This window comes from Eurosta solidaginis, chromosome 4 (genome assembly GCF_040869045.1).
Source record: "Eurosta solidaginis isolate ZX-2024a chromosome 4, ASM4086904v1, whole genome shotgun sequence".
Lineage (NCBI taxonomy): Eukaryota > Metazoa > Arthropoda > Insecta > Diptera > Tephritidae > Eurosta > Eurosta solidaginis.
Genome location: NC_090322.1, coordinates 268,813,347 through 268,833,505, shown reverse-complemented (window position 1 = coordinate 268,833,505; position 20,159 = coordinate 268,813,347). Strand labels below are relative to the sequence as shown.

The following is a 20,159-nucleotide window of genomic DNA, read 5'->3' as shown; positions in this document are numbered from 1 at the left end:
TCTAAGCCGATGCTAAGCAGTGACTTGTATGCACATCCATAAATCAATCATTATGTATCTACATAAATGAATCAATCATTATATCTACACATATGTACGTACACACAGCGGAGAGAGAAGCACAAACACATGCATATATCTTATCCGAGATGCTCCCAAAAGTAGGCAGTTATAACTGAGTAATTTTATAGCTGATAACTAACTAGTAAGTTCTGGAAATAGAAGCGCCTAGAAATATGGAACAAGGAAATCGAAGAGTATAAAAAGCAGCAACAGTAGAGGCACGAAAATCAGTTTGATTTAAGACGCTATCTGGCAAGCAATAGTAGTGTTATTGTACTTTAATAAAGGCCATTTTGCATTATTGAAAAGTGGAGTTATTTATTCAACAGTTTAGTGATTCGAACGTTAGCAGAAGGTTCCAAATAAGAGGAATTGCAGTAAATTCGTTACAATATTATGTACTCTGCGTATAAGGGCCAAAAGGAAGGCAGCAGGCGCGGAAAGCAGAGTTACAAACAAACTAGTATTATTGTGAAAAAAGCGTCGGGCGCTCGATATACGAAAAATATGGCAAAAACGATCATGTTTTTTCACAATAATACTAGTATTTTTCGTTCATTATTATTTTAAACTTATTTTGAAAATTATTTTTAACTTTTTAGTTCGATATTAGCGGTGTTTTTTTAAGCGCATTACATCAACACTTAAGTTTTGTATGTACTGCTAAGTGTTGAACTTTATGTACACCACTGAAATTGTTGCACAAACAATAAGCACTGCTTAATTCCAGTATGCTTTATACTACACAATTCTCCACTAACGCCCCGATTCTAGTGTGGTAACAACATCCTTCACCACGGTAACGAAATCATGTGGCAACTTTTACACCCTTTTGGTATTCTACCCGCGAAAGTAGCCGGATAATTTTTTACCCACAAAAGTAGGTGGTTACATCGAAATAACCACACAACAGTTATTGTTTAGAAAAAGGCAAAACTGAAAAATAAAGAATTTTAAGCGCAAATAAGTAAAGATAAGAGTAAAAAAGTGTTACCTTTTGCTAAGTATACATATTTGTTTACATTATGTACTTTCACAGAATAAATTACAATATACCTATGTAGAAACTTATCATGCATAATATGCCTATACACACCGTCCCGTTTATTCGTTAACCTCGTATCTACAAGTGAGACATTTTCGGTAAAGCGAACACGGTTGCCACACCATGTTTTCATTTTGGGACCAAAATTCATCGAAAAAAGGACCAAATTTTTGTTTTATTTTATCAGTATAAAATGCAAAATTTTAGGATGATTCCAAATAAAATTTTACTAAACATAGTGAAGACTTTCCTTTAATTCAAGCTGAACAAACAAATATATGTGCATGCAACCAAAAATGGTACTATATATTGACATAGGATAAGTCTTGGTCTTTCACCAACCAAACGTTGTGAACCTAGTTTTGGTCACAAAGCTCTTGGTTCTAGCCTTATGTTGTTGATTGCAATGAAATAAAATGTATAGGCAGTTAGGTTTTAGTAAGAAACGGTTAAAAATTTGCGTTTTGGTGTTGCCGAACTATGTATGTGGAAAACTCAGTAAATCGTAAATGAAACTAAGCAATTTTGATAGTGCTATTTTTATAGATGCTTACTTTTTTCCTTAACGTTTCAACTTCATATCAGAACCTAGATTCAGTAAGTGTGAGTTTTGATCCCAAGCCTCAGGGGTTCTGCTAGCACCTACGGGAATAATTTTATACAAAACATTTCTTCCAAAATCAAATATCTTTTGCATTTGCTTCCTTCTCTCTTCGAGTTAAAATATTTCTTGTGCCAAGATACTTAGTTTTCAATTACCTTGCGTGGCTTAACACCACAATAGCCCTGGAATTCCTTGAACTCATTGAGCTGGGTGAGAAAGATTTAAATATCAACGTGCCAAACGAGAAGTAATGCATAGAATTTCTTTGTATAAGTTTTCAAAGTGTTAGGCTCACGGCAGAGTGATCGCTATAAGCTATGCTAGGCGAGAAGCAATTTTTATTTTCATATATTTTACATAGTGTTGGATAGCCGATCGAAATATCTAGCCGTTATTAATATTATTATAAAACAAGAGTTTTTTGATTAGTCGGTTATTTCATTAACAATTAACGACAATGTGTTTGCCAACACTTTTCTTTTTAATGCCTGGCATAAATTATATCCTAGGTGAAATGTTATTGTTCTGGTACATTTTATTGACTGAGCAATTTTTAAACGGTTTTATTTAGCTTGAGTTGGCAGGCCGCATGGCCGCATGCACGGCTGCACGGCCGTTGTGAACGAATCTTGTAATTGAAATTTAAGTAACTTCCCGATAAGCTACAAGCATAAAACTTGGAATATAGTTCAGAACCCGATGGCAATGCAATAATAAGAAAAAAATCGCCGCTAGGTGGCGCATGGATCGAGATATTCGCAAAAATCGTATTTGTGGACCGATTTGGCTCATATTTGGAACACTTAATACATACAAGAATAGAAATCGACCTGTGAAAAAAAATCGCCGCTAGGTGGCGCATGGCAAAACGAAGTACCTGCTGTCATCGAGCAAAGAGTCAGCGCATATGCGCCTTGGCAACCACGCTACTGTTGGCAGCCATAATTTCGAAATAGTAAAAGACTTCGTTTATTTGGGAACCAGCATCAACACTAGCAACAACATCAGCACTGAAATCCAGCGAAGAATCAATCTTGCCAATAAATGCTACTTTGGACTAGGTAGGCAATTGAAAAGTAAAGTCCTCTCTCGGCGAACGAAAATCATACTCTACAAGTCACTTATCGTACCCGTCCTGCTATATGGGGCAGAAGCATGGACCATGACAACAGCAGATGAAGCGGCTTTGGGAGTGTTCGAGAGAAAAGTTCTTCGAAAGATTTATGGACCTCCACGCGTTGGCGATGGCGAGTACCGAAGAAGATTTAATGATGAGCTGTACGAGCTATACGCAGACATCAACATAGTCCAGCGAATTAAAACGCAGCGGCTGCGCTGGCTAGGCCATGTTATGCGAATGAAAGATGATGCTCCGGCCAAGAAAGTGTTCCTATCGGAACCCGCCTATGGAAGCAGAGGTAGAGGGCGGCCCCCACTCCGTTGGAAGGACCAGGTGGAAAACGATTTAAACTCCCTTGGTGTGACCAATTGGCGCCGGTTGGCGGAGCGAAGGAGCGACTGGCGCGCCTTGTTGGACGGCCATAACCGTTTAGACGGTTAAGCGCCAATTAAGTAAGTAAGGTGGCGCATGGATCGAGATATTCACAAAAATCGTATTTGTGGCCCGATTTGGCTCATATTTGGAACACATAATACATACAAGAATAGAAAGCGACCTATGAAAAAAAATCGCCGTTAGGTGGCGGATGGATCGAGATTTTCGCAAATATCGTATTTGTGGCCCGATTTGGCTCATATTTGGAACACATAATACATACAAGAATAGAAAGCGACCTATGAAAAAAAATCGCCGCTAGGTGGCGCATGGATCGAGATATTCACAAAAATCGTATTTGTGGCCCAATTTGGCTCATATTTGGAACACTTAATACATACAAGAATTGAAAGCGACCTATCAAAAAAAAATCGCCGCTAGGTAGCGGAAGGATCGAGATATTCACAAAAATCATATTTGTGGTCCGATTTTGCCCATATTTGGAACACATAATACATAGATACATGAATAGAAAGCGAATTATGATGCCCGATTTGGCTCATATTTGTAACAAATATTGCATACAGTCCGGTGACATCAAAATATTTTGGAGTTGGAGGAGGGACAAGCATACGTGGCGCAGAGTCGAGTAAAGTCTTTGGAAGGATTATGTATTGAGGACTTAGGTAGTAACAAATTGTCAGGAAAGAGTCCTTGTAATAATGAGTCACTAAATGAACTAAATAGAATGAGAAATAATAGGCAATTAAATAAAGACTAAAAACTTGAAAATAAAATAATAATAAAAAATTTTTAAGTTAAACGGTTTTATTGAAAACAATACTTACATGAAGTAATAATAATACGAAAAGCTAGAAAATAATTAGGTAGGTCCTAGGTACTAGTCATCACACTCCTTATCAATCTATGGCGTTGATCAGACAATTAAATAAAAGCGTTGGACGCGTCATATTTCTACTGATAGTCATAAGTAAAACTAACTGAACCTTAATCAGTCACATTTTTAGAAATTTCACGCGCCCAACGCTTTTATTTAATTGTCTGATCAACGCGATAGATTGATAAGGAGTGTGATGACTAGTACCTAGGACCTACCTAATTATTTTCTAGCTTTTCGTATTATTATTACTTTATGTAAGTATTGTTTTCAATAAAACCGTTTAACTTAAAAAAATTTTTTTAATTATTTTATTTATGGCGAGAATTCCATTGAAGTAAATTCAAAATTATATGGGGGCTAATGAAAGTGTGGCGAATTTTTGGGCAATATTGTGAACTTATACCTGAGTGAAAAAGAAAGAAAAGTACCAATCGTGGCTACTGCCTAAAGAGGACCAAAATTGAAGAAAAGGGACCAGCGGACCAAAACCATTTTTGGTCCAAATGGACCAAAGTGGCACCCGTGAAAGCGAAGAAAACTACCTTTCAAATTTCTCCACAGACACTGGTGAGTTTTTCGGTGATGACAGCGTTACCACTTGGGCCAGAATCGCGGATAAAAGAACTGGTAACGATATTCGGTTACATAATGTTATGGGTACTATTTTACCGGTAACGCTCAGTATCGGGACGTAAGTGTATGTGTTCACGATTCATCGCAACCGATCTTTCAGCTATAGGTTATACACTATGGCCAGCAGAGGTTCTGGTCAACGCTATTAAGCACAACTCGTTTTGTAGAGAGTTATTTAACCACTGCCGCGAGTCTTCAATAATTGCCGCTAGATGGGTCTCCTAAACATTATCTAACTCTCCTTTGCGCGCCTACCCTATAGAGTTACAAACATACAAACAAGTGAAGCTAATATAAGCGTGTTAAAAACAAGCGCTTTCAATGTAGGTCAACATAGCATAGGATTTTGCATCACCTTTACCCATTTGGAAGGATTTTGCACTTATACCCCGCAAAAACTTGTGTAACTTTTTCTTTAAAGGGTTACCACAGATTAATCTCTCTTCGTACACAATTGTTATACAGATACTCCAAACCACGGCTACGCTCAGGTTTTCGCCCGGAGACTCAATGGGGTTTAAACATCCCTTTGAAGTGATTCTCACCTGGGGGCCTACTCTGTATTGCGATGCGAAAGGCAGTGCGATGCGAAAATAAATTGCGATGCGAAAGGTAATTGGAACTCTGTAGCGCTATCGCATCGCTAACAATGTCGCTTTTTTATTTTTCGTTAATTTTTTGCTTGAGTATGCATCACTGACCAAACTCAAAGACATTGTTTACTAGATAGTTTGGCAGCTTAATTCGAGGTTATGTTGCGAATAGAGTGGAAGGCACTCGCAGGCCGTGAAAATAGGCACTCGAATGGAGTGGAATGAAGAACAGTAGGAAGACCAGAGTTGCATTGGATCAATCATTGCATCAATATTAAAGATAAATTTAGAAAAAATAATTATATACTTGAGTATAAGCAAACATTTTCTTTCAATTACTGCAATTAAGATGTCCTAGATGCTATATATTCCAAAATTATAACATTTTATGTCTGTTTAAAAATTTAACTTCAATTTCCCTAAGATTTCCGTAATATGGCCATTAGTGATGTTTGTGTGTGTGTGCAAATTTTGAGCGATCAGCTGTTAGTTCCGCTACTTGGTAAAGTTTACAATGCTCAAAGAAAGAGAACAAAAGAAACAAGGCGATTACAATTTCGGCAAACGATTAATTTTTGTTGAACAAATTAAAAAAAGGATTCTGTAGCATTATGGAACGATTTAAATGAAGAAAGGATTGATTTAAATGAAGAAATCCTCCCAGTTCAGAAATTGAACTGGAAGAAGTGAATGTGATAAATATGTGGAAAATCACAGAATGGGAAATATTGCTAGTTGTATCAGAGAACAAATAAAAAATGACATGATTTCAAATAGAAATGCTTTATAAAAAAGTGGTTTCGATTTGTTAAAATAAAAAATAAATATTTATGTATTTTAAGTCCACTAGGATTACAAATTGTTGCTTTTGTGTTTGTTTTGTTTTTTGAGTTGTCCTATATATTTTTAAATGAATATAAAGATATCAATTTATAAAATTATCAATTAATACTTACATATTTGAACAATGCGAATGGCTATTACTTGTAGCAAGAAAAATGCGAAAATGAATGCTGTTTGACATTCGCTTTCGCTTTACAGAGTGCCGGCAATGCGAAAAGGGAGAAAAATTGCGAATGGGCAAAATGTGAATGCGAAAGTCAAAATATACATGCGAATGTCAAGATACAGAGTACTGATTTTGCGATTTCGCGTATTTTTTCTTTCGCATCGCAATACAGAGTAGGCCCCCTGATACTTAAGCAGAGTGCAAATACACTACCGATTCATCCTTAAGGCGAAACGAACGTTCGTTTCGTAATAGATAATGAGGCCCTTCTTTTTAAATCAATGGCTAGAATTATGGAATGACTCATCATTTACATATTCAATATGCATTTAGGTATATACATACTTATATATGTACTAATGTATTCAAAAATCTACTTACATAAGTTAACTTAGCCACTGCATTACATTTAACATTCATATTATCTTGGCGCAATTCTTGTTTGATTTCCTCTATGCATTGTGCAATATATTTGGCCTGAAATGAAGATAAAATTGAAATTATTAAAAAATAATTTCTTTAATAGGACCAGTTTTTTCAGTACGATTTTAAACTACAATTTAAGAGTTTAACCCTGGAACTTTGGCCGCTTAAGCTGAGATGAGCAGTGAAATTTTATGTTACTGAACAAAGTGGCAAGGTTAAACTTAAGTCAACTTTAACTTGAGTTTTGACAATAAACGAAATATATTTGACCATAGTAAAAACCGCTCAATAATGTCGGTTTCATCATTATGTATTCAGTCATAAAATGGGTTTACATTAGGGCTCTTGGTATTCGGTTAGTAGACTACCATTATTCGGGAAGTCAAAACATGTAGACTATTCGGTTAACCGTTCATTTACGACTAGTCGAATACCCGCTAAATTACGTTTACCCGATTATTATAAATTGCGACTACAGGACATGGACGTATAAGCAGTACCTGCCGTATTAGCCAAACATTTTGCGTGTTATGGTCAAATATTCAATTTAATATACCAGAAGCGCAGAATTTGTATGGAAGCAACTGAGACCCCATACGGAAATTTATAAAATTTCAAACATTTAAGCAGAGTAGAGTTTATTTCATTGCACAGCTTATAATACAAATAGCAATCTTTTATTTATTACCATAGTAAAAGTGACACAATTTTGTAAAATTTTGCCACTTCCAAAACCAATTTAGTAGCAGATTTTAAAATAAATACCGTGCAGATCTCCAAAAAAGTTAGGTGTAATTTTAAAACAAAGATTAAGTGGATTTTTGTTTTCTGACAAATGTCAACCAATGTCGCCAAAATACATACATATATGCAATCAGGGCCGTAGACAGAAAATCTGGGCCCGGGGCTAAACAATTTACGGGCCCCCTATAAAAAATCCACTAATACATTTGATTAACTTGAATTAATGACGTCTCATTCATGAATCATTATTGATGGATTACATCAAAAAAATATTTGCCACATCAACTAAATCGTTTTTAGACTAAGAGCTGGCAATAAAATTAACACAGAATATTTACTATTTATGCTATTTTATTGTAACGTAGAAATAAAATTCTCTTCTAACAGCCACATATTGTTTCAAATAATCTGTTCTAGTTATTTGGTAATGATGCGGATTATTACCTTCTCTTGTAAATTCACCTTTTGCGGCTAATACCTGTAGCGGGTTGTCAGTACGGCAAGAAATGCTTCTGCTGATCTGATGCGGTGGTTTCCAAATCGAAATCAATACTCGAGAATACTTTAATTCTTAACAAAAAATAATTTTATTAATACAAATTAAGGTACTCAAAAATATTGGCAAGTATTAGCAAAGGCAATTATTTGATAGCGAGCGGTATATATAAGAAAAGTGGACTGTATGCCAGAATGTAAGAAAGAATTGTGAACAAAAGGAATAGAGATAATGCAAATGTCAATATATACATGATTGGCATGACTGTGCATTAACCCTTGTAATAATAAATAAATATGTCTTATGGTTGAAAATTCGAACTCAACATACCGCCGCCCTTGAACTATCTAGTTACATATGATACGTTCAACTTTAAATTACATTTGATTTTACATTTCTTATGTTTACAAAATAGAAAAAAACTTAACAGAATTTAATCATTATATAAAAAAAAGGTTTAACAGAATTAGATTATTATGTTCAGATTCGACTGTTAACAAAACAATATTTAAAATATAAAAAATGTGAGCAATTTTAACATGGTTAAAAAATGTGTTTTCGTTCTCGCAAAATAAATCACCTTTCGTAGGTAGAAGGCATATTTTCGTAATCGGCCGTTTGTATTCGCCATTAGGCGTCTTTACCGTGACGACCCTTGTGCGACCGTCAGCTCCCGGATGACATCGAACTACCCTCGCTAGTGCCCACTTTGTGGGAGGGGTAGCTTCGTCGAATACAGCCACAACATCTCCATCTTCAAAGTTACGCGTCGGTCTAAACCACTTGGTGCGGCGTTGTAAACTCACGAGATACTCGTCTCTCCAACGACGCCAGAAATGCTGTCTTATGGATGATATCAACTGCCACCGTTGCCGGAGATTTCCCCGGAACCCTTGACCCTCAGGTTCCGGGATAGACTTAAGCGGTTCGCCGATAATAAAGTGCCCCGGTGTTAGAGCTTCGAGGTCGAGTGCATTCGTAGAAACCTCGCACAATGGACGGGAGTTTACGCAAGCTTCCACTTCCGTTAATAGCGTGCTGAATTCCTCATAGGACAAGAGGGTTTCTCCTAAAACGCGTTTCAGATGGTACTTGATCCGTTTTATACCAGTTTCCTAGTATCCGCCCATGTGAGGCGCGGTCGGTGGATTGAAGCGCCATTCTATGTGCGAATCAGTGAAGAAATTCTGCAGCGTATCGTCTTCGTACATGACACGAAGCTCCTTCTCGGCTCCGATGAAATTCGTGCCATTATCGGAAAACATCGTCTTGCAGTATCCTCTACGATTAATAAAACGCTTGAACGCGTTGAGGAATGCAGGGGTCGACAGATCTCCTACGAACTCCAGATGCATCGCACCCGTGCATATACAAATAAAAGAACAAATATATCCTCTAATGGATTTCGCTCCTCTTCCATGGGTAAACTTACACAAATAGGAGCCGGCGAAGTCGACCGCAGTGCGTGTGAAGCAGCGAGAGTCGTACGAAACGCTGAAAGGTCACCCATGGACTGTTTGCGATTGATGCAAGTGCACTTAACACACATGATAAATGCTACGGATTAAACTGCGGACGCCAATTATCCAGTAGCGACGTTGCAATACGACCTGCATTATGCGCGGCCCAGCATGTAATGCAAAACGGTGAATATCAGAAATTATTAATCGAGATAGGGTGGAATTTTTAGCCAAAATTATTGGATGCCTGACATCATTCGTGACCTCTGTGGATTTTAGTCGTCCACCTACCCGAAGGATACCGTTCGGGTCGAGAAAGGGCTGCAAGCGCAACAAGCTACTGCGTACCGGGATCGGCCGATTTGCGGTGCAACAGGAGATCTCGTTAGCAAAGTAAAGGGTTTGCGAATACCTTATTAAGCAGCGTTCAGCTTCCATTAACTCCAGACCGCTTAAAGACCCAGCTCGTTTTTCATCGAGGCGTTTGATAGCAGCACGAGAGTTTGAGATAAACCTTAATATGTAAGCGATGACACGACGCAACTTGGAAAACGACGAATATTTCCTAATGACTGGCCAGTGGTCATCCGAGTTGATCACGTTGTTGCGGACGCCTAGATCGGTTGTGTGCGGCTTCAAGGAACCTTCCTTCCAGAACTGGTTTGTACTTTCAAAAAATCAGGACCGTTCCACCACAGCTGTTGTCCAAGCAAATCAGAAGGCGATATACCCCTTGAAGCACAATCAGCAGGATTCAATGCTGTACGCACATGATTCCAACACTCGGGAGGCAAGATTTCTTGAACGTCGGCGTGATCGTCGAATCCGTCCAAGCGTACAGCGGGTAACGGAGATCACACCAACTGTTCAACACGCTACGAACTAACTTTGAACCTAATTGCGCCGCACAAAGTTCTAGACGCGGTAGTGTGGTTTAGCGGTGCCACCTTAGTTTTCGACGAAATGACAGAAACTGTGACCGTTCCGTCGTATTGCAAGGTGCGAGCGTAGATAACAGCGGCATAAGCGCGTTCCGAAGCGTCAGCAAAAACATGTAGCTCGGTGAGTGCCCCGGTTGTTCCAGATCCAAGCCAGCGATTCACCCTCAATTCTCTCAGTTTCTGCAGCTGAAACAGGTGATCGAGTCTGGGATCAGGTCGTCCCATCCAACTGCAGAGCGCCAAACGTCTTGGAACCACATCTTCGATTTGATTTTTACCGCAGCGAGTAAGCCCAAAGGGTCGAACAATGTGCTGGCATCGGCCAAGAACGATCTTTTAGTGAAACGTGTAGGTTCCTCCTTCAGGTTGACTGCAAAGGCGAAATGATCTTGCTTGGTATCCCACATTAAACCAAGCGCATGTTCGTCCTTACCATCCACCACGTAGTGTGATATGCTTCCTGATGACTCGGAGATACTTTCGTTCAGCTCTTTGCAATTCGTTGCCCACTTTCGTGTTCGAAACCACCTTCCTTCAAAATCTCCGACACGTTCCGTTGTAATGATTGCAAATGAGTTTTACAGGATGCGCCAGTAAGCAAATCGTCCATATAAAAATCATTAAGAATCGCTGAAACGGATCTTTCGCAGCTGTTCGACGAATCCTTAGCGGTCTGTTGTAGGGCTTTTACAGCTAAATGAGACGCGGCCGCCACACCATAGGTCACTCGTAGCATGCGGCAGTCTTGAATAGGCAAAGATGAATCAGAACGCCAAACGATGCGTTGCAAATCCACGTGCTTCGACGATACGCATACCTGACGATACATCTTAGCAACATCCGCTGTTACAGCATAGCGATGATTTCGAAAGCGTAATAGTATGGAATACAGATCCTGTTGCAGTTGCGGTCCAACAAACAGCCCGTCGTTTAGCGAATTTCCGGACGAAGTTTTGGCGGAAGCGTTGAAAACGACTCTTAGCTTCGTCGTGATGCTGGACTCCTTCAACACTGCATGATGCGGCATGTAATAGACAGCATTATTCGTTGTTCCCGTTACGGCTTCCATATGTCCCATTTCCATAAGCTCTTGCATGAACTCGTTGTAATGTGCCTGCAACTTGGTGGCCCGAGTCATCCTCCGTTCCATATGCAGCAGACTGCGAACTGCGAAGTCGCGAGAGTCACCCAATGGTACGTCGACTTTCAGCGGTAACTCCACTAGGAAGCGACCATCAGGCAACCGGCAGTGCGTAGATGCGAAGGGATCTTTACAGAAGCGCTCTTCGAACGTCAAATGCTGTTTACGTGGAGACTCCTCAAGTTCCCACAGCCTAGTCAGAGCTCGATCGATTTGCACATCACAGTGCAGCGTTTGTACTTGTTGGGTTGACGACGGGGAAGTATCAACATTTCCGCACAAAGTCCAACCGAATACTGTTTTTTGCGCTATCGGTGTGCCGGGTGGACCTTTGCGGAGTTCGGTACAGATGAGACGGTCCATGACATCCATTCCAACCAAAATGTCGATGCGTCCGGGTTTCATGAAGTCCGGGTCTGCCAGAACCAACCCCCGATTTTTTGTAAAATTAAGGCATCTATTGAGTAGCAGTCATCCGAAAAACTCGATGAGAGTAAAAGTGATGTCTCACCCCTACAGCGACCTCCTTGGGATGAACCGATCAGTGACCACTACGGAAGCCGATGTTCGGGGTAGTCCTAAACGCTGCATACACGCCTCGGTTACGAACGTCGCATGTGAACCCGTATCAAATAACAGACGAGCTGTCTGCCATCTATTGGAACTATCGCGAACCTTCACGGCAGCGGTTGAAAACAAAACTGCATGTTGCCTTATGGCTAGCGGGTCAGCCTTAGAGCTCAGGCATGACGAAACAGATGTGGAAGCGGAAGTTAATGGTGGTTTAACGATAGTGGATGCGTTACTAGTCGACGAAGTTGTAAGGGGGATAGCAGATGGAGCAGTCGTTGCATTGCAGTCAGGCTCAGCGATGAAATGAGCTGTTGTAGTGCTAGCGGTTGATACTCCCATACCATGAAGCAGTGTGTGATGCCGTTGGTGGCATATACGGCATGCGGAGGTTACAGCGGTCTTTGAAATGTCCAGGACTCAAACAGTTAAGAAAGGCTTTGGATTCTTTAAGGAATTTCGCTTTGGCGGTGGCATCTAGATTGCGGAACTTCTCACAAGCATAAATCCTGTGACTTGCATTGCAGTATAGACATCGCGTATTGGTTCGTTCCGAGATCGCGTGCAAAACTTTTGTTGACTTTCCAGCTGATTTTGACGGGGTTACGTTCCCTACTGTGGTCTGGGTATCAGGCGTAGTTAGCATCGCTAACGAGCGGCATCGTATTTCTAAAAAGGTAGTCAACTGATCAAGGGTTGGTGGTTCATCGCTTACCAGCGACAACTCCCACTGCTTCCGGGTCTCGAACGCTAGTTTGTTAACGATCTCGTGGACTAGCCAATCGTCCCAAAACTCGACCGACCTACCTAACGCTTTGAGCTCTCGAATGTGCTGATGAAATGCATTAAGAACGCTTTTGATGGCATCAGCAGTCATTTGTGACCTTTTTAATGTCACCTAAAGGCCCTAATATGCGCTTCAACGATGACGCGCATAACCTTGTAACGCGCCTTGAGCAGCTTCCACGCCTCAGTATAGTTTTCGTCACTTATCTTAAAGCTACTTATTATGCTAAGGGCGTCTCCTTTTAAACAACTACGCAGATAATACAACTTTTCCCCGCCCGACAAGGTAGTATTGTTTTCGACTAGCGAACAAAAAGCATCGTAAAATGCGATCCATTCAGTTGAATCGCCGGCGAATGTTGGAAGATCCATTTTGGGCAGTCGAATGGATGCAGACATACAGACGACGAAATTGGTTGCGACACAGATTCAGCTCTACATTTCTGCACGCGCTTAAAATTTGCCAACGCCGTGCAATACCAGGTTTCGGCCTGTATGCGAGCATTTTCCTCCACCTCAATATTGTCGGCTCCACACGAAACCTCTACTGCATCTTGCGCGGTGTTGAAATGAGCCCATTGCTCACTCAACAATGTCAGATAGCTTTCAACATTATCGACATCCAAAATAAAATCGTCGTCCTTACTTTTCGTCATGTACCGCTTAATGGCGTTGAGGGCAGAATCACGCGTTTTGACGAAAGTAGACATTTTCTTTAACTAATAATTGAATTGCAAAAATTTATTTATTGTGGTTAACAATTACAATGAATATGTATATATGTAAGGCTCTCCGCTGATGTTTTCGTTATTGCTGCTTGCAGAGGCCAAATCAAAGGCGAGATTAACTTTGGAAATGTACGAAAGGTCGGCAATAGGGAAAGTGTTAAAAGGGCAAATGAATGTCACGCCGGTTTTAGATGTAAAATGTATGATACCTTGCTGACGAAATTGCGGAAGATTATAGATTTTTCGTTGACAATAGTATGCAAGTATATGGCGATTAAAATTTATATACGATTATACTTGCACTTGTTACAGCGAATTCGGTTCGTAGGACCAGAAAATGATGCGGATTATTACCTTCTCTTGTAAATTCACCTTTTGCGGCTAATACCTGTAGCGGGTTGTCAGTACGGCTGCTCTGATGCGGTGGTTTCCAAATCGAAATCAATACTCGAGAATACTTTAATTCTTAACAACAAATAACTTTATTAATACAAATTAAGGTACTCAAAAATATTGGCAAGTATTAGCAAAAGCAATTATTCGATAGCGAGCGGTATATATAAGAAAAGTGGACTGTATGCCAGAATGTAAGAAAGAATTGTGAACAAAAGGAATAGAGATAATGCAAATGTCAATATATACAGGATTGGCATGATTGTGCATTAACCCTTGTAATAATAAATAAATATGTCTTATGGTTGAAAATTCGAACTCAGCAGGTAACATTTTAATACATTTCTGATAAATTTAATGATGATTATAAATAATTATTCAATATAGAAAGTTCGGATATCAAAGAGTGGCTTTAGTTGCTTTTTGCGCTGCAAAATTTTTTATAATAATATCAAAATTTAACTGTACTTCCAAAACGGATTCAACACAAAGCGTGGTAAGTCCTGAAACTCGCTCTTGAGATGAACACGATCTATGAAAGTTTTTGATTCTGGAAAGGACGCTGAACGAACGTTCTGCACTAGCTACAGTGACAGGTATAGTGCAAAAGATACAAGCAACACAAATGTTGGGGAAAATCGTATACAGATTTTGAACATATTTAGATGGCATTTAGCAATTCCAATGGTGACAGACCTTCATCAAAATTTGCTTCGTAAATGTGTTTCAAGTGAATTATTTCGCATTCTAATCTTTGAGAAATGTCCGACTTGTATTTTTCCACAAATTTTGCTACACTCGCCCGAACCGTAGTTTCATCCATGTCTTCAAATTGCCACAAAAAGGAAAACGTCTCGTCCAAATTTCTCATAGCTGCAAATCGTTCAGTAATGCAGTGATTACCAAATCGACGATCACCAAGAATGTATTGTTTTTAAAATCAGATTCTGGATCATCCGTAATCATCTCATTTCCATTATCTTCAAACCTCTTTTGGGTTTTCTCTTTCGAATGTCCGGAAACTTTGGCGAGATGTTCAATTGAATGGCAACTGTTTTGCATTCGTTTAAAGTTGTTTCCCATTGGTTCCTGATCAACTTCAAATCAGCTAATAAGGCATCTAGATGTCGGACCTCAACATCTATGGTGGCGTCTCTAGCTTGGAGGACCACGTTTCTTTCATTAATGGTAGTCAGTATTTTGAACCAAATTGAGGACAGCAACATACATTCTAACTTGTTGATGTACTTGAGAATGCCGGTAACATTGCCGTTTGCTTGCGCAGTCAAATTTGGCTTTTGGCTGAAAGACTATGAAGAGAGCTCGGTACATTTTTTTTGAGGATGCCCCATCGTTGTGGAGTGCTGCTGAAAATAGTAAAACATTTTTGTACAACTCCGAGGAAAGTAATTGCAGCCGTACAACATTCTGCAGCATCAACACCACATAAATTGAGACTGTGGGTTGCACAAGGCGAGTAATCAGCATTCGAAATGTGACGTATTGCTCCGTTGTAAGCTTCTTTCATATTGGCGCCGTTATCGTACCCTTGTGCACGACAATCTTTTAATGGGATTTCATGTTTACCTAGAGTATGGCAAATTACATCAGCGATTTTCTGACCAGACAATTCACGAAAGCCAAAAACCGTTCTTGAATTGTAAAATTTGTTGCTTTCGAATTGAAATGGAGTTAGTGAACAATGAACGTAGTCAACGTGACTAGCATCAGGCATAGCATCAACGATAATAGCAAAATACTTGGCTTTCTTGCCTTGTTCTAATATAGTTTCCCTCACGTGCTTTGCACAAATTTCGATAAACTCGTTCTGAATGCCTGGGTAAAGATAGTGAACTTGTAAACGTTTGTGCTGCTGTTCTGAAATCCTAACTTTCTCCAAATGATCTCTAAGTATCGGATCATATTGGCTTATGAGATCTTAGATGCCCGAAAAATGCCATCGTTTCTTTCACCAAGATATATACTTTCGCCTTTGAAAGCTAGGCATCTTTCACCCAAAAATAAAATAGTGTCCAAAATTCTATATAAAATTTCTTTCCACTTTTGAGTTTCAGTGATTAGCTGTTCATTGATAACTGTATCAATTGTATCCTCCTTTTGAATTCGATTTTGTAAAGATCGCCATAGAATATAACATTTAATGTTATCTTAAGTATTTTCGTGTGATGGTAGTTTATCGTATAGGTTCTTCCATACCTGGAATTTCGAATATCCGCCAGGACAACAAATTTTAGGTCGATATAAAGTATTAGTGCTTAATAGACGACATGGTAGGCAATAAAAAGCATTGTTACTGGCACTCCACACTAACCAGTCACGCTCCACATTCTCTCCATTTGGCAAGATTCTGTTTAACAACGAGGTAGAAAATGTCTCGTCATGACAATCACGTGGAAAAATAACAGCACACTTTTAATGACCTCGACGAATTATTTCGTTGACTTCTTCAGATCGCAAAAACTCATTATTCGCGGTACCCATATCGAAGTCGTTTAAATAATCTGGACTTTGATACAGAGTTGGTGGTATTGTTGGAAGACTTTTTGAAGATGAACCTTCATCAGTGTCACCACGAAAGTTTTACGATTTCGGATTCATGAAAACATACATTTTTGTTTGATGTTTTTATTGTCTCCTCAGGCCAAGGCAAAAAATCATTATCAATATTCGTTGCTTTTGGAATTCGGCTTAAAATTTTGCACACGGAACAACTAAAGACGCTACTGAATTAAAAAAAATGTCTTATCTAAATCTCGGGCCCCCTGAGAAATACCGGGCACGGGGGAATCCCCCCATTCCCACCCACCCCACCCCCCCCCCCCCCCCCCCCCCCCCCAAATCGAATTGACATCCGTTAACCGTGTTGTTTCTTTGCGATTTTTCGTATTATATACTTATTTGATATATTCGAACCTCGTGAGGTAGTATCAAACGAACGCGTTCCCAATATTCTAAGCTAACGGTTTAGAGACAATAAAAAGGTAAATACTCCCTGCGTAGCAAGACCGCACAAAAGCTTAACTCTTCTATCGAAGACAAGGCTGGATAATAAAGTTCTATGACAATAAGCCATTTTCTTTTATTTATTGATTTTTGTCAATTCATTGCGGCTGCTGGTAGAGTATCACCCCATGTCTGCTGCCTGTTCAAAATCGTCCTATCTCAAAATATTTTTAAAAATTTCCCACTTCAGGATTTAAAACAAAAACGCCCTATATTAGAATTAGATTTAAGAACGTCTTATATCAGAATGCTTTTCATTAGCTCCCTCTTATGTTAAAATTCATTGAACTTTTTGCTCAGATAGGGAGTTTTTAAAACAAGTTTTGAGATTGTGTAATATTGAATAAAATTCTGACGTGCTTTGCACACAGAGTATAATAATTTTAATTCGATAACGGTTGGTTGTACAGGTATATCTTCACCAAATTTGGTACACTATCTTATCTGGATCCAGAATAGAATGGTATTGAAAATGAGCGAAATTGGATGATAACCACTCCCACCTTTTATATAAATAAAATTTTGGAAAACACTAAAAACCTGATAATTTTGAAAACCTAGAATGTTGAAATTTGACATGTGGACTGATATTGAGACTCTTGATAAAAAAATTTTTAAATGGGCGTGGCCCCACCCACTTGTGATAAAATCGATTTTACAAATATTATTAATCATAAATCAAAAATCGTTAAACCTATCGTAACAAAATTCGGCAGAGAGGTTGCCTTTACTACAAGGAAGGTAAATGTCCACGCCCACTTTTATATAAAAGACTTTTAAAAGGGTTGTGTATGAATAAAATAAGCTATATCTTTGCAAAAAAAAGCTTTATATCGATGGTATTTCATTTTCCAAGAGGATTTATAACAATACATAGGAAAAACTTCAAATTTAAAAAAAGGGCGTGGCACCGCCCCTTTTAAAACTAAGCAATTTCAAATTTTTCGGGAGCCATAACTCGAAGAAAAATTAACGGATCGTAATAAAATTGGGTACACAAATTTTCCCTATAGCAGGAAATTTTTCTAGTAAAAATGGTCGGGATCGGTTAAAGACCACGGCAACTTAGACAACAAGTTTAAAAGGGTCGTAAACTAGAATAATAAGCTATAACTTAGCAAAAAATAGTTTTAAATCAATGATATTTCACTTATCAAGTTTTATTGTAAGAGGAAATGGGGAGACATTTTTTATAAACGGGCGGTGCCACGTGTAATGTAGAAAAGTAATTTATCTGAAATGAAATGTGCAACTGAAGCTCACGCTGAGTATATAATGTTCTGTTACACCCGAACTTAGACAACTTTACTTGTTTATTTTTACTTAGAATACAATTTTTTTTTTTTTTTAATTTTTAAATTTTCGCCTTATGGAAAAATGTTAAGCTAAAATATTTATTTATTTATCTCTAGGGCGCAGCCCTCACAGAAAAGTAACTATTTAACAAACCAATAAAAAATAACAAATCAAAATACAATAAAAAAGTATATAATCACAAGAATACAATGCGTGGAGTTAATTGGAACAGTTGCAGCGCATGGATCGAATGGATCGGAACTAAAACTACTATGCCCCGATTTCTGCGTACATAACGCTACCATTATCATTTCTTAAGCCTAACGCCCAGCCCAAATTCATTCAATGTTCTTAAAATTTAATCCACGCCAAACTGGTTATCCTAACCTATGAAGGTTGAACTGGCACGTCTTGTTACAAATGACTCTGGCGATCAGCAATAAACCATATCAAAAACAAGTAAGGAAGTCTAAGTTCGGGTGAAACCGAACATTACATACCCAGCTGCACACTTGAAATGCTGTTGTTCTTTGTTTTGTGTTTTTAATAGAGTGTTGGTTACTGACTTTTAGTGGTAAGGCGGAGGTGGCATGTGGCATGGTTGCAAGCCCCTGCTAGCTCGTCGGACAAAAATAGTGGTTCATGCCTAGAGGTGAATACATAAATAGAGGGAAAGTAGGAAATGGAAGAAAAAAGGAAAGAAGGCCCGTCCAGAGTCAGGGGGAGTCTACCCACCCTCTTCGCGTATCTTACGCAAAGCCATGGGCGCCGTGCTGGCTCCTCTAATTTTACGGCGCCCCCAATACCTGACTCAAGTTCGAGAAAGAAGAAATTTCTTTTTTAAAATAGTAATTATATGCAAAAGCATTTTTTTTATAAGTAATCGCTTAGAAACATTAGACTAAACGGTGAAGGTGAAGGTTAAAGCCAAGACAAGATTTATCTATGAAAAGTGGCTGATTAAGTTATGATTAACTGCAACCAGATAAAATGTCCTAATGTAATTCCAACTTCGAAATTTAGAGAATTTTTGCCCTAGCTGTTCGTACTTCAAAATTTTTTTTTGGACGGCGCTTATAAGCAGTCTTGTTTTGGCTTGGAGCCTAGGCTGTAGCACCCTTGTTAAGAAACCCGCGCTTACCTTATTTTTCCAAGTTACATACATATGTTATTAATAATGAATTGTAATTAATAAATTTTATATGGGAATGCTGATGGTTCTCCTCATTTAGAAGGCACGTAGGGTTACCAGGTAAGGGGCCACCGAATTATAGGTGCGTCTGTGGCCATGGTTATTTGAGGGTGGGACCAAGCACCGGGCGTCGCAACAACACCCGCGGCGCCCCTCTGTATATTCGGCCCATTTCTTTTTCATTTTAATTTTCAGCTTTTTTTTGCAATTTTATTTTTCAACAGTTTTTTTTTGAATTTGATTTTCAGCGTTAGTAACCGGCCATGTCCGGTTCGGTAGTTTTTTTTGCGTCAGTTTTTTTTGAATTTGAATTTAAATTTTTGAATGTTAACGGTCTGCCCGTGACATCCGGTTCGGCCGGATGTTGTTTTATTTTGTATTGATATGCGTTTTGAGTCGGTCTCTGCGCTTCTGTCAGGGTTTTTGATTTTGACAGCTTTCAGTTTTGATAGGCATGATAGGAACTTTTTTTCTGTTTATGGCGCAGGAACAGTAAGGTTGGCAAGGACCCGCCCCAGCCGACAATGACTAGCCACTGTGCACCAACACATCATGCCGACCGCCTTCCTTACTGCTTCCATCGAAAATGCGTATCCATAACAGATGGCGCCCAACGTGG

At 39.0% G+C, this 20,159-nt stretch overlaps 1 protein-coding gene across 3 annotated transcripts in view; it reads right to left on the bottom strand.

Annotated features, from left to right (window-relative positions):
• Window positions 1-20,159, bottom strand: part of g (adaptor-related protein complex 3, delta 1 subunit-like garnet) — a 164,306-nt gene that overhangs the window by 113,623 nt on the left and 30,524 nt on the right. For all 3 annotated transcript variants that reach the window (XM_067786062.1, XM_067786064.1, XM_067786063.1), the window contains one exon: window positions 6,725-6,820. In XM_067786062.1, coding sequence (XP_067642163.1) covers window positions 6,725-6,820 — 96 coding nt within the window. The remainder of the gene's footprint in view (window positions 1-6,724; window positions 6,821-20,159) is intronic.